Here is a 27,147-nt window from a genome sequence, read left to right as displayed (position 1 = left end):
TTGGCAATAAAGCTCATTAAAATTCCTTTTGTTCAGGATCCATTGTGTTGATCTTCAAGCCCTGTTCTTCTAAAATGATTGAAGCTGAGATCTCCACCTAGTGGATTTATAGGATTTTGCAGATTTTTATGGGAACAGCCAACTATCCCTGGAAATCCTTAATTTTTTTCTCTTAGAGAAATAACAAGTTTTAAAGACTTCTACTTAAATCTAGCATAATTGTCAACAGGACAATTGCAACTGTATGAAACATACCAATATGCTTATCAGTTAGACTACAGTTAACAAAGCTGAATTTTTATTTTCATACTATAATTAGGAAAACAGATCAAACATAAATATGAATATATAATTATCCATGTAGAAAGCAATATTGTAATACCATTAATTAAGATGTGTATAATAATTTACACAAAGTAAACATCAAATGTCAATCTGCTCAAATACTCTTCTTATGTAGTTTTTCATTTGTTTGAGGCTTTTTTTTTCAATGTTTGCTTGCTTTTGCAAGACTTGGCAAAACTTTTCTTGCTTGTTTTTTCATTCCTTAGAGAAGCATACTCAGTTAATTGTGTCAGACGTATCCTATGACTCCATCTTTGATTTTTGTCATATATTCAACTCTTTGGTTTTATTTTATTGATAACAAAGAGTTACTGAGGACGTTGTTGTCCTCCAAAATGATGCACTTGTAATGCATGCAAAGGCTAGTGGGTGTTTGTATGTCCTCTTGAAGAAAGCTAAAGTAGAAAAGGATTATTATTTGAGTTATTTTGTTCACTTTATTCTGCTTCTAAAGGTGATGTAGTACCGTATTCAGCAGATGGTGGATACAGTACAGGTTTTGGAGCAGAGTTTTCAGCTTCATTTATTCTGGAGGAACTAAAAACACCTCATTTTCTGCCTCAAAACTGTCTTTTAACCCTGGTAAGAAGGAAAGCGCTTCATGTGTCTCCACTGTCATTGCGCCTTCTTTATGTGCACTATCTTTATCTGGTTGAATATTTTGAACTTCTCTAAAATTATGTATATTACTGTTAATTTCAGAATCTACTTCACTGCAAAGTATTCTATTTTGGGTTTCATGGGAACTTGTGATACTTAAATCTTTAGCTGTAATGGTCTCCTTGGCAGAGCTTGCATCATATAATATATGTTTTTCACTTGTTCCATTTTCCCAAGTTTGCTGCCTTTCTTTGGTGGTGCCTTTTAAGGTCATTTGTGTGATCTGAATTAACATACTAGAATCTGTCTTGCTTTCATCAAGCATATTTTTCTCTTCTTTCCCTACTATTTTTATCTCTAGTGCTTCAGTGCCGTCATTTCTGGGCAATGCATTTGTGCTGTCAATTCCTTTTTCGCTACTATTGGTTAGGTGCCAAACGGCTTGACTACTAACAGGAGAAGTACTGATATCCTTGGGAAGTTCTATTCTATTTTGGTCTGGAATTGAATTTGTCTTCATAAATGATAGGTTGTTCTTGGATTGTGTTTGGGGAATGAGAGAGGAATCATAAGTTTCTGTTTTTGAAAGTTTTTTTTCTACATCATTTTCTTCCTTATCCATAATACAATTTTCCACAATTTGATGTGGTATTTGGGGTTTTGTCATTAATGTTTTTTCTTTATTTTCAAGCTGTGCATGACTTGAATTTTGCTCTCTGTGTTGTAAGGCTTCATTTTGGTCTAAAGTGTATTCCTTGTTGTAGCTGTCAGTCTTGTGAGCATCTAAAAGTTGTGTTTGATTCCTCGGGGACAAAGAAAACTGATTTAGCTCACTGGTCTTTGATACATTCTGTCCCATGTGCTCAGTGGACTCCGTTGTCCCTTGGTCAGTAGCCCCCCTGGAATGCTGGAGTGGTAAAACATCACTTCCTGTATTTTCCCAAGTAGTTGGTAAATAATTAAGCACTTTTGATGCAAGCTGAGTTGCATCTTCCATTTGCTCAGTTAAGAACTCAGAATGTGAGTGCCTGTGCTCAACATCAGTGGGTGTAGGCTGAGGCAATTTTGATGTGTTTCCATCAGGAATGTGGCCAGCTGAGTAACAGTTGCTTTCTATAGAGCTCTGGTTGACTACAGACAAGTTGTTAGCACTGATCAGGAGGGCACGTTTAGTGTTTCGTTGGTAATATGGGGTCTGCTTTGAGTCATGTTTCAGAGGCAGCCTCTTTGAAGTGAGTCTAACATAGTTGCTACTCTCTGACTGTTGAAGAAAATCTGCAGAAGACACAGTATTTATTTTGGCTTTTGTCTCAGAAGTTTTGGATAATTTCTTAGGAGGCAACAATACCTGCTTGCATTGCTTTGGGAGACCTGACGAGGTTTTTTCTGGATGGACTCTGACTTTTCTAAAAGGATGTAAATTTAATTTTAAGTTTTGTCCTTTAATTTTCCCTTTGAGGTCAGACTGAGGGGTTCTCTTCCTTTTCAGAACCCATGAATTAGTAAACCATTTTTCTCCTTTGTTTCTCTCCCCACGGTTGCTAAATTTTTTAACATCCAACTTAGTCAGTTGGTTACCTTGATTTTTCTGTCGTTTCCAAGGGGTTGATATTTTGGGTGACATCATCGACCTATTTATTTCTACTAAATCAGGATCATGGAAGCTAATTCTCTTTGGGGAATATGCTTTCTTGGTTTTTGTTGATAATCCTGATAAATCTATGTTGTCCTCACTCATAAGAAATTTTTCTATTGCACTGTTAATTTGGATTTGCTCTTTCTCAGGCTTTGAGTGTTGTCTATGATTTGGCTTCTTTTCTTTCATGTAATCTTCAAATTGCTCACAGGGCACATATTTACAGATAAGAGAATTGTTTGGCTGAAAATACCTAGGTTTGCTCTGTTTTAACAGTCCACAAGGATCATCATATTTTGATCTATGTTTTTGTACGATCTTTTGTACATAGTGTTCCTCAGGCTCACAAGGCTTGGATGATGAGCTTGTAATAAAATGTCTTTGCCTATGAGGTTGTAAGCCATTGTCTTCTTTTTCTATTGGAGGCTGCCATGATTCATTTGTTAAATGCTTCTCAAGACTTTCTCCTGCCAAGGCTGAAGCGGGTGTTGCATATCTTCTTCTAAATATGTCACTGCTGATATCTGTGGAACAATAAATGCAAGAATTTAGCACTTAGCAGAGTTTTATTACCCCAACCAAACAGATGCGTAGAAACCTTATGAAAAGTATAAAACTGACTCCTCTGATAATTGCAATTCTTGACTATTTCCTAATTTTTAACCAAACCTACAAAGGACATTTGTCAGTCCCATATGTTTTGCAATGGCACTCTTTATGGTCACACTGCAGTCAGTTGTGATGCTGACTTAAAAGTTGTGGAGTTAGAAATATAAATGTTATTTATAGTCATATATCTTTAATTGTTGGTTAGGTTAGCTTTAAATATGAATAATATGTAAATCGTTTTTAAATGGCTATAGTAATTTTTTCCTGAATTCATTTCCCATTTGCAACTTAAATATTGGGCAGAACATGGGTGCAATATTGAGTAATGTTCAGGTTTCAGATAATCAATAATAAGATAATAATTTGACAACGAAAGGGAAATACTTGCAATACTATTGACTCAATGAAAGCAAAGACCATATCTGTTTTATTTCCCATAACTTAATAAAATGTTCATTAAATATTTGTTAAATAAATAAGTATTTTGAAATATAGCCAGGTTTGTGTGGCAGCAGTCTTTGCCTGGGACTTTTAAAATGGTACAGATTAATATAATATTTAATCTTATCAATCTTATAACTTCTTCTGCTAGCTTCTTTTAAATGTCTACCTGCAAATTCCTCTTCAAGTTACAATCTTTCATTTACTAAAAGAAAACAGTACATGATGAACCATTCAGAAAGGAAGCTTCCTTTAACTGTTTGGGGATAGACCATATCTACAGCCCTATAGACACATGTGGAAGAAGGAAACTTGTACTGGCTTCTCCTTAATGTCTGCCTATAATCTCCTTTTACACATTAAATAATATTAATGACAAAAATAATAGTTAATACCGTTAATTGAGCACATGCTAAGAGCTAGGCATTGTGCTCATAATGTACATTCATCATCTCTTTTAATACTCACAAGAGACGTGATCCATTGGAGAGATCCTACTGTCTTATAACTTTTACAGATGAAGGAATGAGCTTTAAAGAAGTTGAATGCTTTCCCGTAGTCACACATCAGCTAAGTGTTGAAACCAAGAATTGAACCCAAGTCTATCTGACATTAAATGACCCTATTGTCTTAACCACAATGCATCTAAAATTTAAAATTATTTATTTGTGTACTTTCTATTGTTTCATGAAATTTTTTCATCCAGAGGAAGAAGTTTTTTATTCCATGAGAAAAAAGAAATCTTAACTGCAAAACATCTTAACCAAAAAAAATCCTAACAGCACTATTGCTATTTAAAAGGCTAATTTTTTTTTATTTTTAACATTGTTAGGTGTTAAGCCGCAAAATTAACTTTTAGTAGACAGGAGATGTACTCTCAGCTCCTAAGGGTGGGGATACTCCATCTCCAGTTTTCCCCAAGAGGTAAACTAAGTCCCAGACTAGCATCTAATTCCAATCTAAGATCTGCCGTCAACATTCTGGGTGACCTTGGAGAAGCTGCTTGTTCTCTGTGTATTAGAAGGTTGGACTAGATGGGAGCTTTACGTAAGTAAACAAATTATGTGGGGAAAGAATCTGTAGCCTTTGTCAGAGTCTCAGAGAGTTCTGTGACTCAAAGATAAACATTAAGAACTATTAGTGTAGATCTAAAGTCCCCTCTACCCTGGAAAGTCTATAATTCTTTTTCCAAGTCAGAAGACATAATCAGAGTGGCAATTTTTCTTTACCGATTTCTGTTCTGGAGCAGATGTGACCTTGGCTGTTTTCTCCTCAAATACCTGCCCTCTCTAGTTCTGGTACAATGCCTGGCATAGAGCAGAATTTCTGGTATTTCTTAAAAGTATTCATGTTAATCTGACAAACCAGTGTTCTCAGTGTGAAAACAACAGACTGGGTTTTAAATGGTTAAGAGACCACATCCCCTTCAGTTATAGGAGTTTCCCACAAAGAAGTTCAGGCATTGGACAAAGTTAAAAGATGAAATGAAAGATCTGCCTAAGGTATGATTCTAATGAAAGGGTAAGTGCCTATTTCTTTATAAAATAAAGCCAGTCTGACCTGGTTTCTATGGCGTATGTTTCTTTCCTCAGCCATCCCTGTCTTGTATGAAATCATCAACCCCCAGACACTGGTAAGAACTGGAGTGTGGGAACGCAATGGAATAAACTCACATCCTACCTTATAACATACGTGAAATAAAATATGGTTTTATTCTTATCCAGTCGCCCCAAAATGCATCCTTAGGGTCAGACCCCTGTGGTAAGAATTTCTTGATACAGCACCTCTGTCATTCATACTCTTAGAGAAAGCTCTGCTTGTTGTAAACCAATTCAAATAAATGACAGGAACCTCTTTACAGAGCAGCTGTCAACATTTTCACTGCTGAGCCTGAATGCATAGCCTTACTATTCAGGAAGAAAAAGGAAGACGTTTAATTCATTGCCTCCACCTAAATATTGACATCGCCCATGTACAGTGGGTAGATGTCACGGCCAGATTCACTTGGCTCCCAGCGTGGGACGATGAATTAAGTCCTGACTTTCCCTAGACTGGGAAGTTATCATCCCTGACAGCTCAGCAAGCAAAGTATGTTTCTTGACATCATTCCTGAAATGAATCACTAGCATTAGAGGGCCCATTCTTCTAACATGTCATGCTCTGGGAAGGTTGCTTACTGCAGAATTGGCATTAGAGCTCGAAGGATGTTGGAATAAAAGCTGATACTAGCCATCCCATAGATCTTAACAGCACTATTGCTATTTAAAAGGCTACTTTTTTCTTTTTTTAACATTGTTAGGTGTTGGGCCTCAAAATTTACTTTTAGCAGTCAGGAGATGCACTCTCAGCTCCTAAAAGTAAGAACACTTCATCTCCACCTCAGCCCAAACACACACACACACACACACACACACAGATACAGTATTTTTAGAAAAGGAATAGACTAGTGTTATAGTGATTTTTATAGCATTTCCCGTTGAGGACATTAAAGGAGGGAGGCTCCCTCCTTCAAAAAGAGTTAAACGGAGTGGGATTTTCTAAAACAAGACAAACTCACCTTCTGTTCTTATTATATCGTGTTGCAGAGTTTGAGGCTGGACTTCTCCAGGCTCAAGATTCCATAGCTTTTGAACTTTCCTTGGATTATATGTTGTAAGTAAGCCTGCTTCGTTAAAAGCTGTCATATTTCCAGGAGGCTCTGAACATCCTGAATGCAGCAATCTACCATCCTGGCAAAATAAAGTGCTGCCTACCCCATGGTCTTTCTTTTTCAGGTTTCTAAATGATCTGTCAAGGGTTGCGGACTCAGAGGCCGATGTTGCTTGATGGCTATTTTCCTGTAAAAGTGGCATTTCCTTTCTGGACTCCACAATGGACATGACCTTTATCTCGTTTTCCAGAGTTAAGTGGCAGTTACAGTATCCCTTAGTGTGGTAATTTCTTGCCTCATGAGCACACAGGGGTTCATCAAAGGTTCTGCAACAAAGGTTTTCTGATGTGTGTTCATTTGCTTTGCCTTGTTGGAGTTTCCAGTTAAATACAACTAAACCTAGGCAAGTGAGACCAACAGCTCCTGTGACAAATAGAGAGACCATTAAAAGATAACATCTTGGGAAGAAACATATAAATCATCAAATGTAAAAACCACAAATATAAAGGTTAATGGCTTGAAAGATATCAGAATGGGTAGGAAGTCCTTCACCATTTGGAAAAATATCAGTCCAGAAAGAGGCTACCATTGACATTGTTCTGCTTTCCAATTTGGATCTTTATACATATTAAAAATTATAAGAAACAACACCATCTGGAATCTCTTTGGTAGAAAAAAGGCTGTTTCATGAACTGAAACTCATTTAAGATAAAACAGTTCCTGCAATAACATTATTTTTTCTGTCTATGCCACCTCCTTTTATGAACTCTCATAATAGAGTGAATGATGTCTAATCTCAGACTGCCTGGTACCGTCATTTCATGTTCTACATAGTTTGTCCTCTGAATAAAATTGCAAGATCCAGTGTTTCTCAAACCCATATGCTGACTCTAACCTGTTTCTATTTCACTTTTTCCTATCTTGACAAATGGCATCCTCAACCACCTAAATGTTCAAACCAATGTCCCTGAGTCATACCCTCATTATCTGTCTAGCACAATGATTTCCTTTGTTTTTTCACACTTATAAGGTGTATTATTCTGTTTATTCATTCATATGCTTGTTCGCAGACTGTCCTCCTCTGCTGCAATTGAGCACTGTGAGGCAACACATCCTTTTAGTCCTGTTCAACATTCTATCCCCAGTGTCCACAACTATGAGACAAAGGAGGCAGAAATATTTATTAAATATTCTTAAATCAACAGAAGGGATTCTGTTTATGAATTCTGATAATGAAATCACTGGTGATCTAACCTTATAAATTCTCAAGATGTGATTAGGAAGATAAGGTGTCAGTACAGATTGAATAAAGAGATCTGTGTCCTAAACCTACATCTGCCTGAGGACAGTGCCCTTTTCTAGAAATGAAGACAGCATTCCAGATTCTTTGACTGGCTGCACCATGCCTAGTTTTATCCACTGGAGACAATATTAATGAAAACATATTTTTAAAACTTAAATGAAAAGGGAGGGTATCAGGTCATGATTGTTTCTTTTTTTTCTGTTAAAGATGAAGAGCAAACACGGAGAATAGCAGTTTCTGGTAAAATCCTCAAACCATTGTATAGTTTACCATATCTTGAGCTCTTAAATCTATTTTAATTCATTTGCCAACAATACACTCTTGGAAAGTGCTATAACATATTGAAGCAATCTCTATTAAAGGCACATTTTTAAAGTTGTAGCAAAATTATGTAAATAATAATCCTTTTATTGACAGATTCTAGAGTTTGAATTATCCCAAACAAGGATTTTGGTTTTAAAATGTTAAAGAATATATTAAAAAATCAAAAATTAGAACCACTCTTTAACTCATATGGGTAAGAAAACTCAAGACTCAAAGCTATGTTCTGACACTTTCCTTGGGTATTTTCTAATTTCTCTAACACTTATTTTTTTTCTCCTTTCACAAATGAGGATAACTAATACTACCCAGGGATGAAATAATATGTGACATGTTTAATACAGTGCTTTGATTCAATGAGTGTTCATTGTGATTTGGGATTATGATTATGATTATGATTACTGAGCTACCATTGTTTAGGTTTTGCATTGCTCTATTGTTCCTGGAAGACTCACCTATCAGGAACAAAAAAATCCAAAAGATAAATCATTATGATGATAATTTATATGACTGGTGCAGTTAGTAGACCAAATAATGAAGGAACAAAAAGGCTAAGTTTTCTTTAAGACAAGAATCAGCCATTGAAATGAGAGTAAACATCATCTGATTACAGGATACAGTTTCTCCTCTAATTGTGTCTGAATGGCAGGGACCCACTCCCTCCCCTGCTCTTGATACTAGGTATATATCTGTATCCCATTACCAGTCAGGTATGGTCACTTTCCATTAGTGTAGAAAGCAAAAGCAGCAAATGAAGCTTGTAGGCAGGCGGAATGTGCTATTAAGAAGACGTTTGAATTTTCTTTGCCATAGGCATTGTTTCTATTTTTAAAAAGTGTCCTAACAATCTTTCTGAGTTGGCAAGAGAAAAAGGAAAAATTAATAAGTTCTTATTGAAACATTAGAAACATGTTACAGCTTCATAAAAACTTTTTATCTACCAGTTCATAGCATAAGTGTCAAGATATTAGTGTTTGATGCCAAATAACCATTTATTAGTTTTAAATTTACTGAATATAGCTATTTATATTCTTTGGAATTTTTATGACTTAGATATAGCTGAAGAAGAAAATGGACTCATAGGCAAAATTATAGTTCTAAGTGTTTTTCCCACAATCTAGAAGTATAGATAACTCGCCACATGTGTGCTTCAGAAAGAGTGGAATCTTAATGGAGCAAATTAACATCAAAAATCAGTCTTTTTAAAGAAGAATCTCTTCTCAAAGCACTACAATTTAACAATTATTTGATGAAAGATATATTAGTATGATAATTCACACCAAAACTCAACATATATGTAATCATATTTATAATTTATCAGAATTTATTCATGTATTAAGCTCCCAGTCACTTTGACAAAACCTTTGGAATCTTCTAGAATTTGTATTTATCTCAATACTAATAAAGAACTGTTAATGTAGCTAAATATATTTCTGAATACATATTTCTGAAAACAGATGTAAAAGATAACTAAAAGATGCTAAAAATTGCTCTATTATAATATTTCCAAAACGATGTCCTCTAGAACACAAATTTAATGAAATCCTCTATGAAAAAAAGGGATCATGGCCAAATAAGTTCAAGAAATGCTCCATATCACACCTTCCTCTTAGAAATTTATAGTGCTCATTAGAAAATGAAAGGTTACGAGAAGTGCTGTAGTGAGTACAACTGTTTCACTTTGCTTAACTTAGTACCTTCTAAACCTATTTGAACCCCACTATCTATTGCCTATGTGTGCATCTGTGTGTTTTTATTGGAATATCTATTAATTACCCACCAGTGTTAGTATTCTAAGAAGCACATTTAAGGGAAACCTCTCTGCTGCCCTATCACTTATGTCTTTTATGGTAAATTATTTCTTAGCACATACAATTACTGACATAGTTACATGGTTTTTGAAAGAATTTATCTTCCTAACATTTGAATTTCCTTCCAAGTGAGTTGGATTACTGCTGATGGTAGTTCCATTGTCTATACCTGATGCTGGTCTCCATCTATCCTGACTAAAAGTGTAATGTCAGGAAGTAAAAATACAATCAATTAATTCACTAGATAACTGTTATAGAATAATGATTTATAGCACATATTTAAAATACGTCAATCTTGGATGCCATTTGTTGGTCTCTGGTCTCTCTCTCTTTCTCTCCCTGCCCCCTCATCACCATGGTTACCCACAGGTGCAGAGGATTTCACCATGAACTGAGAGCATAGGGGAAAACACACACATCGAGCTAGATAACTTAAGAAATCTCATGCATCTTTGGTCTTCAGCTAATGACACTAAGTGCCATTTTATATTATTCATCCAGTGAGGTGTAATGATAGCTGATGCATAGTTTTATAAATTTTAAATTACAAAAAATATATAAAGAATTGCATATTATGCTCCCCTTAGTTGGTCTGGGGAAGTATGGGCCAAGTTTACATAGAGTTGGACAAACAGAAATCTTAGAAGAATTCAAAACCCCCCAACAGGAGGAAAACCAAGGCACAGAGAAGTTAGATAATGTGTCCAAAGTCACACAGCTAATAGCAAAGCCAGGATTCAAACCTGGGCAATCCAACTACAGAGCTCATTTATTTAACTACTCTGCCATACAAACACTGCAGACTAAGATATATGTGATTGCCATAATAGCATCTCTTCGTCCATCTGTGAAAGCCCTCTGACTCTTACTATACACCATGGAGAAGCATACAAATGTAAGTTCCTTGAGGAAAGAGTCTATGTCCCATCAGTTTTTAAATATCTATCTCCTAGTGTCATAACAAATGCACTAGTACTCTTTGGTGAAAGGATGATTGGTGAAATATAGATATTATTCCTGTATTACACACAAGGAAACTAAAGTCTAAATAGCAAGTTAACCTGTTCAAGATCACAATGCTATTTATACCAGGGCTGGAGCTCTTGAATTCTGGTCCAGGGCCCTTTCCTCTATGTTAGACAGCTTCCCTGAAACAGGAAATTCTTGCAACCTGTGCCAAATCAGCTAATATCCTCCCACATCTACTGGCAATGTCTCCTTTCCATAGCCCTGGCAACCATGTGTCTGAGATAAGCATCACTTAGCATGCTGCAAAAATACGGACAAGAGAAGAGAAAAGAGGAGGGCACACTTCTCCCCGGCATACCTGCGAAGCCAAGAACAGTCAGCAGGGCCACATCTGGCCCTGGGAGGAGGGGACTTCTGTCCTTTAGAACCAGAGTGAAGTTGGGAGCTCTGGAATCACAGTTGGTCTCAGACAGCCTCAGCACACTCTGTGCAGCTGCCACAGCTGTGGTAGATGGCTGGCAATTTAGGTCTTTGGCATTCCTGAGCGTGTGAGCAGAAGACTTAATGTAGTTTCTTAAAAACCGAGCAAGGGGATGGAGATCACAAGTGCAGCTCCACTGGTTCTTATCTAAGCTCAGAAGGATTAACTGCTTCAGTGGAGTAAACACATCCGGCATGTGGGCTAACCTATTTCGGGAAAGGTCCACTTCCTGTAGTTGAGGCAGGGGCCGGAAGGCATCTTTCCCAATGTAGGAAATAAAATTGTTGGATAAATCCAGATACCTGAGACTGTGGAGATTCGTGCCTCCGAAAGAACTGTCTGTGAGATTAGTGATCTGATTCCCATCCAGCTGGAGCCGGGTCAGGCCCCTTGTGTTTCGGAACCAAGACCCTCGTAGGGTGTGGAGAGCATTATTGCTCAGCACCAGCACCTGCAGGCTGTGAAGCTTGCTGAAGGTGTGATCAGTGAGTGAAGAGCTGGATATTTGGTTGTGCTCCAGCAACAAGGTCCGCAACATCGTAAGGCCATGCAGGGCATCTTCCTGAACATCCTCGATAGCATTTCTGCTCAGGGAGAGCAGGGCAAGATTAAACAAGAGAGACAGGTTTGTGCTCTCAATAGAGGAGAGATATCCATCAGTGATGATTAAAACCCTCGTGGTCATAGGGGCTGCTGTGGGGAAAAAAGCACAGACTAGATGCAGGATACACATGAGTGGGAGGGAGGGGGTATGGTAGAGAGCAGAGAATCAATATCCTCTGAGCAATCTTATCACCTGGGTAAAAACAGTAAACAATACCCAAAATGAAAATGATTTTCTGATTTCTAAATTTGAGGGGAAGCTGGCTATATATCAAAATGATGGATTTTTATATTCTTTGCTACTGTGACATGTTTGTTTGAGAAACATAAACCCATCTGTTACTTTAGATGTCAAAGTTAATTCATTGTTTCGGATTATCTTCATCGATGTTATTTTGAAGGTGTCTTTTCAGGCCCTCCCTCCGAGCCTGTGTACTGACCTGATCTAGCCCTGCAGATCCAGGACAGAGTCAACTAAGAGCTGAGCCTGTGTCTGACCCCCATAGTCAGTGTTCCATAGCAATGTATATTTATGCTGTGAAGTCAATCATCTTTTCTCCAAACATAAAGGTGCGTGTTGGGATGGGGAGAGTGAGAAGGAGCATTGATTTCTGCTTTTTAGCCCCAGGCTAAAAGTTGGCAACTTGGTAAGGATATATGTTCAATCCAGACAACCCAAGTATCTGTCAGTGGGGTTCTCATTATAGTCTGGGTCATCTTGGCCTCCTGTCTAATATCTGTTCCCTCCAATGAAGTCCTTCATGTGATGACAGGTGGTGCTCAGGGCTTCCAACTGTTAAATCCCTTCACCATAATCACCTCAGAGCTATCACTGCTCTGTCATTAGAAATCAAAGCACTTTAACTCAATAAAGATATATTATAATCAGGAGTTATTGTAACACATCTTTATCATGCTAAAATTGTTTTGACTGCAAATGACAGTGTCATAAGGATGGAGAAGTCCATTGTCACTGGGAGGTCTACAGGTGATATTAGAACAGTCAACCCCAGGGAAGCAAATCACAAATCCCTTAGGAAATTCAGACTGCATCGTGGAAACAAAGAGATTAAAAAATATGTAAAAGACAAAAGATTCTCAGAGTGCCTTCTTTTGGAAGAATTGTTCTCATCCCTGCAGCACAAGCAAGCTTAAATCCTGGTGGTTTCTTCAGCATGTGTGATTGATTATTTGAATTCTATTAATTCTGGCCAGTTCGGCATTTTGTTTCTCTCATCAATGTTTTTGATATGGGATGAAGGAGGTTTGTTTTCGTGGGTCCCCAGTCCTTTAGGGATTTGCTGACTCTGAATGAGCAGGCTATTATTTCTGTCAATTACTTCTTGTCTAGGTCTAGACAGAAACCCCACTCACAATTCATCCATTTTATTCTCTGTATTTATGAAATCTAACTTCACAAATATGGTGTTCTGTAAATGAGAAGGAGGATATAGAGGTGCAACAATGTAGATGAGAAATATTTGTTTCTTACAGACATCAACTATCTCTGATCAGGAAAAATAAATGTAGTGAAGTCAAGAAATCCATTTTAGATGGTGAGAGTTTAGTGTTAAAGCATTTTCAATACTGATTAGAAACAATATACACATCAACTATCCTTGAAACCTTCCCTGTCCTGTCATGGATGGTGACAACATCTACCTCCTAATTATCAGAGTCATGGGATATTAGAAATGGAAGAAATTATCCTCTTCCACTCTGTCGTAACTCAAGCTTGTTTATGGAAATTTTCCATTGGCAGAGCTTATAGCTTGTTTATCTCTTCTTGGATATCAGGATGTAAATCACATTCTCCTCAAATTTGTTAATAAGGTGTCTTATTAAATTGTTGACTTAAGCAAGCAATATGTAATGAATACAGGCAGTGTATCTTGTTAGCATTTCTACAGCTCATTTACCACCAATAAAAAGAGACCAGACTTTCAAAATGAGATGCACTTTGATAATAATCTGTTTCACTGGTACATCACTTAATCTTACTAATGCTGAACAACTGCAGTTCAGGTTTCTGATTTATTTATATTTCTTCCAGCTGGTGGTAGGGTTCAAATCTGCACAAAGTATGTACAAAGATATTAAAGTGATGTATTTGTTAAGTGTGTAGCTGGATAAAATGGTGATATTCTTTTGCAATAGCAAAATATCTCAATCACCTCTGAAGGTCTTTAAATAGTTTTGATTGAGACCATCAGGAACAGGAAAATAAAATATTACTAGTCTCTTTAGTCATTGTATGAAGTGTACTCATTAAAGGGTTACCTCTTTTAAGCTGAGCCCAGAGAACAATCAGTACAATGAAAGGTATGGCAACCAATTTTCCAGGTACACTGAGCACTGCTTTTTAGAGTTATTAGTTTTATTACCTACTATATAGGTTAGCTGGTGACAGAGGGTTACATCTTTGGTGCACACCACACATGACTCAGGGCAAGCTGCCACCAACCGCAACATGATGGCAAAGAGTACCAGCCGTCCACCTGAAAGGAAAGTAGAGGGCAATGTATATCATAATGTTGGCATTCACTGTCCATTATTTCGGTACATACAGCTCATGAGGCATTTTGGTAATTTCTACTGTTCAGTGAGCATCTTGGTGTTCTCTTAAGATGCCAGATAAATAACTACATTCCTTAATTTGCATAGAATTTAAACTGAAATGTTAAAGCGTTTGACTTTAAATTCAGAGAGCTCACATCCAGGGCATATATATTAGTATTTTGAAAAAATTAAGTTACTTTGCAAAACAATGTATAGTTTGTAGTGCTTTCACCAAACATTATCTTACTTAGTTCTTTTAATTCTGCAACCCAATTGGAGACTAAAAAACAGCTCAGGATGGTTAGTAAACCATCCTAAATCACATAGCGGATAGGTATTTAACCAAGTCTTTTAACTTTCAATCCAGTGTTTCTTCTAGTATGCAAAGCTAATCTCAGGCACTGAGTCTTACATGATTACAACTAAATTCTTACTCCTTATAGATTTAAATGCCACACCTAGGGAGTGAGTATGAAGTCAAGATTAAGCTCACAAGCTCTACTTAGCTTTGAATTCAGCTCTGTTTTTACTGACTATATTATCTTAGAAAAAAAATTTCTTTTTATTTTTTGCTTTTTCATGTGTAAAATAGAAATGATAAATGCCTACAGTACAGAATGTTATAAGAGTTAAATAGGTACTCTAAGTGTTTAGTAAATGTTAAATTTTACCTTTATTTCAAAGCTTTTTCAACCCCCCAGTGAAATATTTCACATCATTTGAATTTTATGTTCAAAAAAGACAATTCATTTATAATATCTTCCCTGGTTGATTTAAAAAAAAAAACAAGGAGCAAATTATAATAAAACCCTCTACCTATATAATAAGATAGTTTGAGAACAAAATAAAATGTTGAAAAAACATAAAATGATTAATTCTATCATTTGTTCAACAAGCATTTGTTGATCACCTTCTGCATGCTAGGCACTGCTCACAGTACTGGGCATAGAGCAGGGGCTGACAAGCACCTGCCCTTGTGAAGTGTACCTTCTATAAAAGGATATAAACAATAAACAAATAATATAAAATATGTATTAAGTCATATGGTGATAAGTGCTATAGAATAAATAAAACAAGAAAAGGAGAAGATCACATTGACTCGAGGGCTCTAAATACGGCGAACAAGGAAAATCTCTGTGATAAAACAACATTTGAACAATAAGCTGGAGAAGGTGAAGGCATTAGTGTGTCATGGTGGAGAGGACCCAATGCAAAGTTCTCAAGGGCATGAGGAGGTTGGTGTGATGACCAGAGAGGAGTGTGTAAGAGGAAGAGTAGGGCACAGAATCATAGGAGCAGGTTGTTGTATACCTTAGAGATGAATGCAAAGACATAGGGTTTTAACCCAAATAACATGGGAAGTAATTGGAGGCTATAGTGAGTGGCATTACTTGGTCTGATGTATATTTTTAAATGATCATTTTAACTACTGAGTTGGGAACTACTTTCAGATAAGCAAAGAACATAAGTAGCAAAAATAGGAGGCAATTGTAGTAATACAAGCAAGGGATGATGTGGTGGAGACAAGGATGAGAGGTAAGCATATTCCAGATGATTTTTTATCATAATGATGCAATTTAATTTAACAAATTTGAGCTCATTTAACCTGTCTGATGGAATGTGCTAGGTGTCTAAGAGTAAATAAACCATTGCATCAAAGAACTTTCTAGCTAGTGATAGACATGTAAATATCTATCTATAACACAAGGAGAAATGAAGTAAATCTAAATGCAAGTGAACAATTATTTTGTGGAATAACTTGGATGCTTTAAGAACGATGTAGCTCTTGAGTTGGGCCTTGCAGAGTGCAGTGAATTTCCATGGGCAGAGAATAAGCACTGGGTAATTCCAGTCTGAGAAAACAGTAAGAACAATGCCCTGCATGGGGCAGCAGATCTAATCTCAGTTCATTTATTTTAGTCCTACCTGGCTGGTTAGTCGGCCTCATGCATGTGTGGTTCAGGGGCCAACCAGAGATTTAGGTAGAATTTACACACAGACTCCAGGGCTTTTTCCAGGATCTCCTCTCATTCTCTACTGCCTATTTGTGATAAGCAGGATTCTAAGACGGCCTGCAAGATTCCTGTCCCCGGTGTACATGCCATGTAGAATACCCTCTCCTTCAGTGTGGGCAGAACCTGTGAATATGATGAGATGTTACTCCCATGATTATGTTTCATCATATGACTAAAGGAAGATTATCCCAAGTGGGTCTGACCTAACTGGGTGAGCCCTTCAAAAGCAGAATAAGTTTTACAGCTGGTCACAGAGTAGGAAGTCAGGCATCTGCCCTTGCCGGTTAGGAAAGAAGCAAACAGCCATGTTGTGCTGCCTATTTGGCAAGCAACTGTAGGCATCCTCTAGAATTTGAGAGTCATTTCTGGGCAACAGATGGCAAGAAAACAGACATGTGTCATACAACCACAAAGAAATCAGTACTGCCAACAACCAGTGCTCTTAAAAGAGGGTTTGAGCCTCAGATGAGAATCACAGTGCCTGCTGACTCCTTGATTTCAGCCTAGTGAAACTCTGAGCAAAGGACCTGGCTAATCTATACTGGACTCCTGACCGATGGAAACTGAGATAATAAGTGAACATTGTTTTAAATCACTAGGTTTATGGTAATTTGTTATAAAACAATAACTAATACACTCCAGTTGCCCTGAATTTTGTCCTCTGGTCCTTCAAACAAGTAAACCATCAGAATTTTAATTGTTTCCTAAAATGCAGAAGTGGTCTACCCTCAGGCTAAATGCTATAAAGAGAGAGAGAGAGAGAGGTAGGAAATATACTAGTTCTTTTCTTCTAAGTGACTCACTCCCCTCCAGGATCTACTTGCTTTTATTAACTTTCCAGTGCCTTCAGGTAGCTGTCATTTACATTTTGTCCAGAGTTTCTTGTTGTTTTCTGTAGGAGGGTTGATCTAATATAAGCTACTTGATCATTCAGATTCTGAATGGTAGTATCAATATAATTTGCTGGTATATTAGAGGCAAGTGTGATAAAGAGAGTAGTCAAACATCATCACTTTTGCGTGTGTGTGTCTGTGTGTGTGTGTTTTTGCCTCTGCAAGCAGAAGGATGGAGTTTCCATTTACTGAAATGGGAAAGGCTATGAATATAATTAATTGCATGTGTGAGTTTAGAGTTCAGGAGAAAGTACTGGGCTAGAGATAATAATCTAGGAGTTGTTTTTTAAAGGCATAAGGCTGAATTAACTCCTCAACAAATTAATTTTAAAGGATAAAGAGACTCAAAGACTGAGTCTTGGGGCAGTAAAAAGCTTAAAGATAAGGGGGAGAGATGAAACCAAAAGAGGAGACTAAGAAGAAGCCAATGAGCGCAGAAAAAAATAAAATAAGAAAATGGTGTCCTCAAAGCCAGTTGAAAAACATGTTTCAGGGACAAAGGAATTGTTGCTTATATTTAACGCTATGCCAAGCGAGATGACCACTGAGATGTAACCACTGAATTTAGCAATGAGATCTTTGTAACCTTGACAAGGGCAGTTTCAGCAGTGTTGTAGGAGAAAGCTTGATTAGGATGGATTGCAAATGGGAGAAGGGGAATTAGAGACCACAAATTTAGATAACTCTAGAACAATTTTGCTGTAAAGGTAAACAGCAATGGAACAGTAGCTTGAAGGAGAGACGTTAAGGGTTTTATTTTGCTGTTTGTTTTTAAGATAGAAGAATGTATAGTATGTCTGTATGCTGGTGGAGATTAAACAATAAAGAAGGAACATGAACGATGCAAAAAAAAATAGATGAGAGAATCATTGCTGGAGCACACAAGTGAAGGAGTTGGCCTCAGAATCAGGCAAAGTTCATCCACAGAAACAAAAGTGAGGGCAAATTATGTAGGTCATAGGTGAGTAGGTCAATCTAGTAGTGGGAGCTAGAGGTTTAGGAGAGAGGAGAAGGTACAAAATAGCCATCTGAAGTGTGAGAGAGTGAATGGGCTAGAAATATGTAATAGGCTCTCTGAGCAGTACTGACGGTCCATGGGCGATTAGAGGGTCAAGATTTTGAAGTGAGACCAGGCAGAATGGATTCAATAAAGGTTAGGATTCTTTCAGTACTGTACCAAATGCAAGATGAAGCAAGGGAGTTGAGGATGTGTGGAAGGGAGTGATAGTTGGAAGTGAATCTAATGATAAATGTAAACGAAATGTAAGATAGGTAAAGGGAAAGTGAGTGACAGCGAAAAGATGATGAAATGAGCAAAAAAACAAGTAGGGAAAAAGATGGGCAGATGGGTAGGTAGGTAAAGAGAAGAGCATCTACTTTAGGACATATTTGGAAATGCTAATAATAAAAAGCTCTTGTTTTGTTTTGTTTTGTTTTAAGTGGTAAAATGGCTTCCAAGTACCAGTGTGATCAAAGCTTGTTGGAGTCAGGTTTCTAGAAGAAGTGAGCTAGAGAGAAAGGGACAGCTCAGAGAGTTGTCTGATAAAGATTGAGGGGTTAAAGAGCATGGAGGGGTGAAGGCATTGGTCGTGACAGGGTCTAGGGTATAACTAAGGGGCTGAGTAACTAAAGGAGTTTGGAGGACAAGCTCATTGGAGAAGAGTAGGCAAAGGAACCCAGAGGTCAGGCTATTTTAATGATCATTTGCATGGATAATAAAAGTACAAAGAGTAGTGTTAGAGAGTATGAAGTAAGCCAGTTTTTAAAATCCACAAAGAATGAGGGGGTGTGGCTAGACTCTGGTGGTATAGCCTGTCAAGCTGGTGGTGTTTAGAGGAGAAACCATTTGGAAGTAGCAGTGACAACAAGGAAGACACAGGGTTTTGCTCACTCCACTGCTCGCACTGCTCCCACTGCCCCCACCAACCTAGAGATACAAGGAGTATGTGAGAGGAAACAGCTTATAAGGGAAGCAATGTTCTCAGGGGTGGGCTAGATAGTAAGGGAGAAACTGTTCTACTAAGAATCTAAATTAGTTGGTTACTGAACCTGAATGTTAAATTGGGCTCTCCACCTCCTGGCAGTGAAAGTTTCATAAAGGGAGAAATGATAGGGTGTATGGTTTTAGGATCTGACAAAAGAAGACAAACAATTTTCTCAGAAGAGGCCAACATTTTCTAAAATTCCAAGAATTTTTCCAATAATCATTTTTGTATCCCTTGCAACTGGAACAAAGCTTGAAATATATTTGGAATAAACATTTTTTTAACCAAATTCATCTGACACAGAGGTTCATAATGGGCAGTATCTTTAATGGCACTGTCTGAAAGTAAAAAGCTTATCTTAAACCCTAAAGTAAGGCACAGTTCTGAGGTTTCTATCATCATCTTAGTTTTGAATCTGAGATGACCTTTTCAAAAGTGAAGTTCATTATAAATCTAGCCTTAGCAGTTCTTTTTATACACAGTGTGCAGTATATTACAAGGCACTGAGATAGTTAATAGTTTTTAGTATTCACTATTATTCTTTCATTTTGAAGAGGAAACCTGCCATTTAAAAACATGCAAAGCTAACTAAACCTTTTCCACTATTTCATTATCTGAATGTAGTTGCAAATTCTGACTTAAAACTCTTATCAGAGGGAGACTCAACATCCCTCCATGAACAGCAAATGAACATTCAATTAACACTTCAATAAAAGTGTATTTTAAATAAAAATATACTTTATTGTTAATCTCATTCTTTACAAATGCTAATACCCAATTTTAAAATCCAAAGAGAGTCTCCTTCCTTTTATTCTTAAGGGGAAAAAAGTTCTTTTTTCTATTTACAGGGAAGACCCGAGTTTTCTGAAGTTGTCATGAAGTTAGAAGAGTGTCTCTGCAACATTGAGGTAAAAATTTTAGCTTCTGAAATATGTCCATAAAAAAGCCCTGCATATCCAAGGCTGTCAGGGAATGTAGATGAGCTGGTACTTACCAAAAGTTACTATGAGGACCCATAACTCCATCCATATTTACCCTATTCATTAAATTCCTATGGTGGAGCAGAATTAGCTGTATCTACAGGGACAAAGGCAAAGTCAGAGTGAATTCGAGACCTTCGAATATACTAGGGCAGGCTATAATAATAGGGCAGGCAAATGGACACAGTCATGCTCAGCTTAAAAAATTGATAAGTAAAAATTGGAAAGTATAACAAATACGTTAGAAGGTAATTATTTAATCAATTTTTATGCAAAAATTTCTGCATACAGAGATATGTAAGCCCTTGTTCATTTACATTCAATGAGTAAAAAAAATTATCAATAAAATATGTTCATAAATTAATTGGAAGGCATTGCTTTCACACCACATATATGTTGCTTAATGTGATATATGTTGGTAATCACGCTAATGGGATTTTCTTGCCTTATTAAAGCTGTTTACTTTAAGTTTCTCTATAATTGCCTTAATTTTCTACACATCTGGTCAAGAGATAGCATTTCAAAATAATCGAGGGAGCTAAAACATGCACACTAATTCAAAAATAATATATTCTCAAATGCAAATAAGTGCTACTGGTGGAGGAAGACATACATCACACATAGAGGATCACATATGCATCTGCATATGCAGGGAAGGGGCAACAATAGAGAGAAAAAGAATCAATCTGAGATTGCACCACTAAATCTCAAAGTGGAACCATCAAGAAAAGTAGGATTTTTTTCTTAAAAAAAAAAAACTCAGCTAAGAATCATTGGACCTAGTCTATTGGAAAAGGATTTGCAGTTACAGCCTGCAGTGAGTGGCTCTGTCTCATGACTCTTTGCTGGAATTTCTAAAGAAAACTTTTGTGTAAAAAGAAGCTTCAGTGTTTAGACCTAAGATCCTCTTTCCCTTCTCTTATTCAGTACTGGGACTTACAGAAAGTGGGGAGAAGTAGTCATATATTTGGTGGGGCTTCAGCAGCCCCTGTGGACAAAAGCATCTGCCAGAAGCCTTGGGTATTAAGAGACACCGTCAAGACTTGAATTTAAAATATCCTCTCATTTTGAAACTTAGGGTTTGAGCGAGTTTGCTTCCAGCCTAATGGGATAGATATATCTGGAGGTGGATTCCAGAAAAAAGGAATCCACCATGATAGGATCTACAAACATGATAGGATCTACTAAACTAGCTTGTCTTATTGTAATATATTGATCAAGCCTCTTATTTATACTCTCTCCCCAAGGGAGAAGATGAATGGGCTATGTGCTAAGAGAGTTTGCTGGACTGAGTTGCATTAATTAATGGACCAGAGTCAGCCTAAAGAGGCTTGACTTGTGCAGTTTCATAAGACTTTATCCTCTCTGTTCTTCAACTTTTCAGTCAATGGTTTAGATCAAGGCCAAGAGGGAGCTACTCATCCCATGTGCAGATATAATTAAGTTAAGAGGGACAGAAAGTATTTCAAAGCAGGACTCTAGATCTTGGAGGATGAAGTAACAGGACATGTCTAACAAGAATAGTTTTAACAGGAATAGATATAAATATAATGTCCTGCAGCACAGCCAAAGAAAAAATAATAAAAGTATCAAATGGTGGAGACCTGGCTTAGGAGCATCATGAATGCTAGTGGATAATAAGCTCATTGGGATTTAGAATATAAAGTGACTGTCTTGCTGCAAAATAAAAGATATGATTATTCTTGTTCTGAAATGGCCATGTGGTACCCAGTTGTGTCCCTGAGCCTTTTAAAGGAATAATTAAAACTAGGATACACATTTTAGAAGAGAGAGATTTGAGTGGTGAATAAGCTGAAAATCACGTAACATGAAAACCATTTGCAGGAACTAATGATGCTTATCACAGAAAAGAGATAATTAGGGTGAGTCCAACAGGTTTTTGTTTGTTTGTTTGTTTGTTTTTGAGAGAGAGTCTCACTCTGTCTCCCGGCTGGAGTGCAGTGGTGCAATCTCAGCTCACTGCAACCTCTGCCTCCCAGGTTCAAGCAATTCTCCTGCCTCAGCCTCCCCAGTAGCTGAGACTACAGGCACGTGCCACCACTCCCAGCTAATTTTTGTATTTTTATTAGAGACAGGGTTTCACCATGTTGACCAGGATGGTCTCGATCTCTTGACCTCATGATCCGCTCACCTCAGTCTCCCAAGGTGCTGGGATTACAGGCGTGAGCCACCGCACCCAGCCAAGTCCAAAAGGTGTTTTTAAACATATGAAAAACTATCACGTGGTAAAGGGAGTGGCCTCTTCAATATGGGAAAAGACTTGCCACACATTAAAGCATTTTTCATCTTATAAAATTGATGTATTCTTGGAAAAGTGTGTAAATTCATTTTACATGAAGGGAATAATTTCATGTAAAGGGAATAATTTTAGCTATGATCTAAAGGAACTCTGCCATAAATCTTATTGCCATAGTGAAGAACGTGAAGAATCTTTTGATCATTGAATAATAACCTTCTAAATATATTTTATGAATCTGAATTGGGCCTACTGTGTTTTTAGAAAGATGAGCATAAATTTAAGAGGCCAGCTGTCAGCACAGAACTGGGTCAAAAAAGTAAATTAAGCTAGCCAGATGTTGCCACTAGATTTTTTCCTGAAAGGAAAAGCCGGGAGCAAGCTGAGTGAGTAGAAACTAAAATATGGGAAACCTTGGAATAGAAAGTTCAATCCATATTTTATGTTGTCTTCACACCTGTTGGAAGTATTAAACAATTGAAATTGCCGCTCCTCCACTCAGCTGATGTCTCCTGCATCAAGTAACAGCAGTGGGTCTCTCTCACCTTCTTCTTCTTCTGATTGCCTGGTGAGCCGGGGAGGACCTGGCCGGAGTCATGTGGCAGCTTTAAGAAGTCGTTTCGAATTGGAATATGCTCTAAATGCAAGGTCCTATGCTGCTTTGTCCCAAAGGTGAGTGGTAATGTAAGCAAATCTCACAGTAAAGTCTTATTTCAGAATCTTATCAAGATAGTCAACTGATTTGATTACTATCAACAGGGTTTGATTACCCCCTGAAAAACTTTGAAAGAGGAGTTTTCAGCCCATTTTTCTTATATTATGATTAAAAATTAGAAATTTTATTATCTGTTAGCCTAGGTCCTCTGGTTGCAAGTAACAGGCATTAACCTAGCTTAAGTAAGACACATCTATTGCAGAGTAACAAAAGGGATTTATTAAAAGTATTCTGAAGCTATTTTGTGGCATCCAAGCAAGAATTCCTGTGTGGAAACCAGGAAACAGCTTTGAGGATCTGAGCAACAAAAGTTCAGCGTTCTAAGAATTACCATATGACCCAGAAATTCCATTCCTAGGAATATATCCTAAAATTGAAAATAGGTACTTAAACAAATACTTGTATTCAAATGTTTATAGAGCAATATTTATAATAACCAAAAGGTGGAAACAACCCAAAAGTCCATCAACCAATGAACAGATTGATAAAACAGGTTGTCACAACAAAATACCATATACTGGGTACATAAAACAACAGAAATTTATTTCCACAGTCTGAAAGCTGGAAGTCCAAGATCAGGTTCAGCACGGTTGAGGTTCTGGTGCATGTTCTCTTCCTGTTTTCTAGAAATCCACCTTTTTTTCTCTGTCCTTATACGGCAGGGAGAGCTCTAGTGTCTCTTTATCTTCTTATAAGGGCACCAACTCTACTGGGTCAGGGCTTTACATTTATGACTTCATTAAACCTTAATTGTCTCCTTAAAGGCCTTCTCTCCAATTTAGTCACATGGGAGGCTAGGATTTCAACATATGAATTTGAGGAGGGTCACACTCCAGTCCATAGCAATAGGTAAATCTATAAAAACAAAAAGCAGATGGGTGCTTCTAGGGGATAGGGAGGAGGGAGAAATTGGGAGTAAATTCTTAATTGTCACCCAGTTTTATTTGGGGCTGATGAAAAGATTTTGGAATTAAAGTGGTGGTTGTAAAACTGTGAATGTACTAAATACCACTGGGATGCTAGTTTTAAAATGGTTATTTCTATGCTGTGCGAACTTTACCTCGATGAAAAAAGAAGCAAAAACAAAAAGATTAAGCAAAAAGGTAAGTCAGAAAAAGAGAAAAAGAAATCAACATTCTTTCATAGCTAGCTCTGCCATTCACATGCCCCAGTTCCCAATAGATAGTCTCTGTCTCTCAGCTTAAATGTTAAGTTTCAAGGAGAAGTATATCTGTCATATAATGCTATAATAATTCTGTATAATAACCCATCCCAGAATTCAGCGATATACAATCATAATCATTTATTTCTTGCTCACTTGTTTGTGGGCTCATTTTGGATGAGCTTGACTCTGAACTACAGATTGTGTTCAGGTCTGTTCCTTGGGTCTATCAACCTCCTTGGACACCCACATAGAAAAATGTACTACCTGGGGTATATTCTTCTCATAGACAAAGGCTAGTAACTCAAGAGGACAAGCCCAAATTTACGTGCACATTTAAAGCCTTTGCTCAAGTTGTATCCTCTGACAACATTCCATTGGCAAGTTTCACAGCTGGCTTCAACATCAATAGGAAGAAAAAATACACTTGATTTTTAGTGGGAAGAATTGCAAAGCCATATGGGAAAAGGCATGGGTAACTGGAGTGGGAATGGGGTCATATTTCATTAATATAAACATGGCTGTCAGGGTCCCCTGTTCTAGATGGGGAGCAAAGAAGACAGTCACTCTGAGCTTCATAGATACCCTAAAGAGTGCATACTTTCCAACCCATGGAAGACCAGAAAAGACTAGTTTAAATTCTTTCTCCGTCCACGTGAGCACCAAAGCATTTGCACACAGCCCAGTTACACATGCACACTCACACCCACACCTGCATATACATACACACTCATACACTCCATTATCAGAGTAAAGGTTCTTAAGTGGGAAAAGATTATCTGGACTTAGCAAGGGTTTCTATATAATCTACAAATTGCAATTGTTGCTTTTTTAGCTGTAGTTATTATATTCCTGATCTGATAAAGGAGTTACAGCTGCAGCTATGAAGAGATGGGACTCTGATTCGTGAAGTCTTTAATCTATAAAATGTCATGAAATTAATTATCAGTAGGTTTGACTGATAACCACATAAACTGGACACCATTTTTTATTGGATTTTAGTCTCTCACGTAATTTCTAAAGGACCCATAGGCCAAGACTACATTAGATTTGGTCACATCATCATCTTCCAGTTCTATCTGCTGTTCTTATTCTCTACTTGTGGCTTTTAAAGCTACTTCTCTGAACAGCCAGATTTTGATATTTCTAAAGCACAGTCACCTGAGGTTTGTCCACTTGAGACAGAGGTTAAGAGGATGAGCTGTGGAATCAGAGAGATGTGAAGTTAAATCTTGGCTTTGCCATGTACTAGCTCAATGACCTTGTCAAGTTATTTAAATCTCACATGTAAAATACTGATAATAATACCAGATCTTAGAGTTGTTTTAAGGAGAGGTACTATTGTCATAGTAGTGACAGTACTTGATTGAAAGATGCCAGCAGAACCAAGCAAAGAATATAGTTTCAAAAATGTAGGCAAGTCACAGAATTTACAATACATGGAGAGCTACACAGAATAGGAGGCACAGCAGCATTCCCAGTTAGGCAAATGAAGGGTGGAGGGGACAGAGCTTCTCTAGCCTTCCAGAATCTAGAGATGTATACCACTACTAATTTTTCAAAAAAAACTACATGCTGGGTGAAAAAAACCCATCAGCTTTTTTGAGATGCTCCTTTTGATATTCTCATAAAGTGTTTTATAGCCTTCTGGCCCTTCCTGACTGTTATGGAACTCTGATAAGGGTGTGTCTGTCTGCTAGGTGCAAGTTTCTCTTAACAGCGTGGCATTTCCCTGAGGATTTGCTGTGAGGGTGCATTCAAGGTCAGTTTGTTAGTACCATTCCTCCAAGTAAGCCCAATCCTTGCACTGCTTGAAATCAACTCTAGCAATCGGTAAAGCATTTAGCTAAGTTTTAAAGTGTGTCAAAATAGAAATTATGTATGTTCTATTCATTACTGTATCCTTAGTATCTATCTAGCAGTATGATTGGCATAAAGTCAGTAAGAAATATTTGTTGGGCAGAAAAAGAATAAAAAATTAGATAAATTGGCTCAATAAATGGGAATTATTTTTCACTTGGTGTGTAATCAGTGAATGAGCCTTAACTATTTTCTCTTTTCTTTCCATTTAAATAGCTGTCACTATTGAACATCCTGGGCACTATTTTAAACACTTTAAATAGTCATCTAATTCAGTCTTAGGAAGTAGGTATTCCAATTTTTCTTTATTATTATTATACTTTAGGTTTTATGGTACATGTGCGCAATGTGCAAGTTAGTTACATATGTATACATGTGCCATGCTGGTGCGCTGCACCCACTAACTCGTCATCTAGTATTAGGTATATCTCCCAGTGCTATCCGTCCCCCCTCCCCCCACCCCACAACAGTCCCCGAAGTGTGATGTTCCCCTTCCTGTGTCCATGTGTTCTCATTGTTCAATTCCCACCTATGAGTGAGAATATGCGGTGTTTGGTTTTTTGTTCTTGGCGATAGTTTACTGAGAATGATGATTTCCAATTTCATCCATGTCCCTACAAAGGACATGAACTCATCATTTTTTATGGCTGCATAGTATTCCATGGTGTATATGTGCCACATTTTCTTAATCCAGTCTATCATTGTTGGACATTTGGGTTGGTTCCAAGTCTTTGCTATTGTGAATAATGCTGCAATAAACATACGTGTGCATGTGTCTTTATAGCAGCATGATTTATAGTCCTTTGGGTATATACCCAGTAATGGGATGGCTGGGTCAAATGGAATTTCTAGTTCTAGATCCCTGAGGAATCGCCACACTGACTTCCACAATGGTTGAACTAGTTTACAGTCCCACCAACAGTGTAAAAGTGTTCCTATTTCTCCACATCCT

General features: G+C 37.4%; 2 protein-coding genes across 2 annotated transcripts in view; one reads left to right on the top strand and one right to left on the bottom strand.

The window, feature by feature from the left end:
* The window catches only part of TNNI3K (TNNI3 interacting kinase), a 307,803-nt gene that overhangs the window by 232,578 nt on the left and 48,078 nt on the right, over positions 1-27,147 (top strand). The window contains 2 exon segments of the mRNA NM_001204855.1: positions 20,070-20,129; positions 22,961-23,130. Coding sequence (NP_001191784.1) covers positions 20,070-20,129; positions 22,961-23,130 — 230 coding nt within the window.
* LRRC53 (leucine rich repeat containing 53) lies at positions 277-14,241 on the bottom strand. The gene is made up of 4 exons (XM_054533013.1): positions 14,154-14,241; positions 11,044-11,859; positions 6,189-6,704; positions 277-3,105 (listed from the first exon to the last, which is right to left on the bottom strand). The coding sequence occupies exons 1-4, from the start codon at positions 14,239-14,241 to the stop codon at positions 869-871; spliced, it is 3,657 nt and encodes a 1,218-aa protein (XP_054388988.1). The 3' UTR covers positions 277-868.

Source organism: Pongo abelii, chromosome 1 (assembly GCF_028885655.2).
Source record: "Pongo abelii isolate AG06213 chromosome 1, NHGRI_mPonAbe1-v2.0_pri, whole genome shotgun sequence".
NCBI classification, from domain to species: domain Eukaryota; kingdom Metazoa; phylum Chordata; class Mammalia; order Primates; family Hominidae; genus Pongo; species Pongo abelii.
The sequence above is the reverse complement of the archived record's forward strand: the minus strand, read 5'-3'. Positions and strand labels throughout refer to the sequence as shown.

Excerpts from the sequence above, each read along its gene's own strand:
- LRRC53 (XM_054533013.1), bottom strand. The coding sequence starts at position 14,241 with ATGTTGCGGTTGGTGGCAGCTTGCCCTGAGTCATGTGTGGTGTGCACC. Across the intron at positions 11,860-14,153 it reads CCAGCTAACCTATATAGTAG|CAGCCCCTATGACCACGAGG; the intron begins GTAATAAAACTA and ends TTTTCCCCACAG. Across the intron at positions 6,705-11,043 it reads GACTGTTCTTGGCTTCGCAG|GAGCTGTTGGTCTCACTTGC; the intron begins GTATGCCGGGGA and ends TATTTGTCACAG.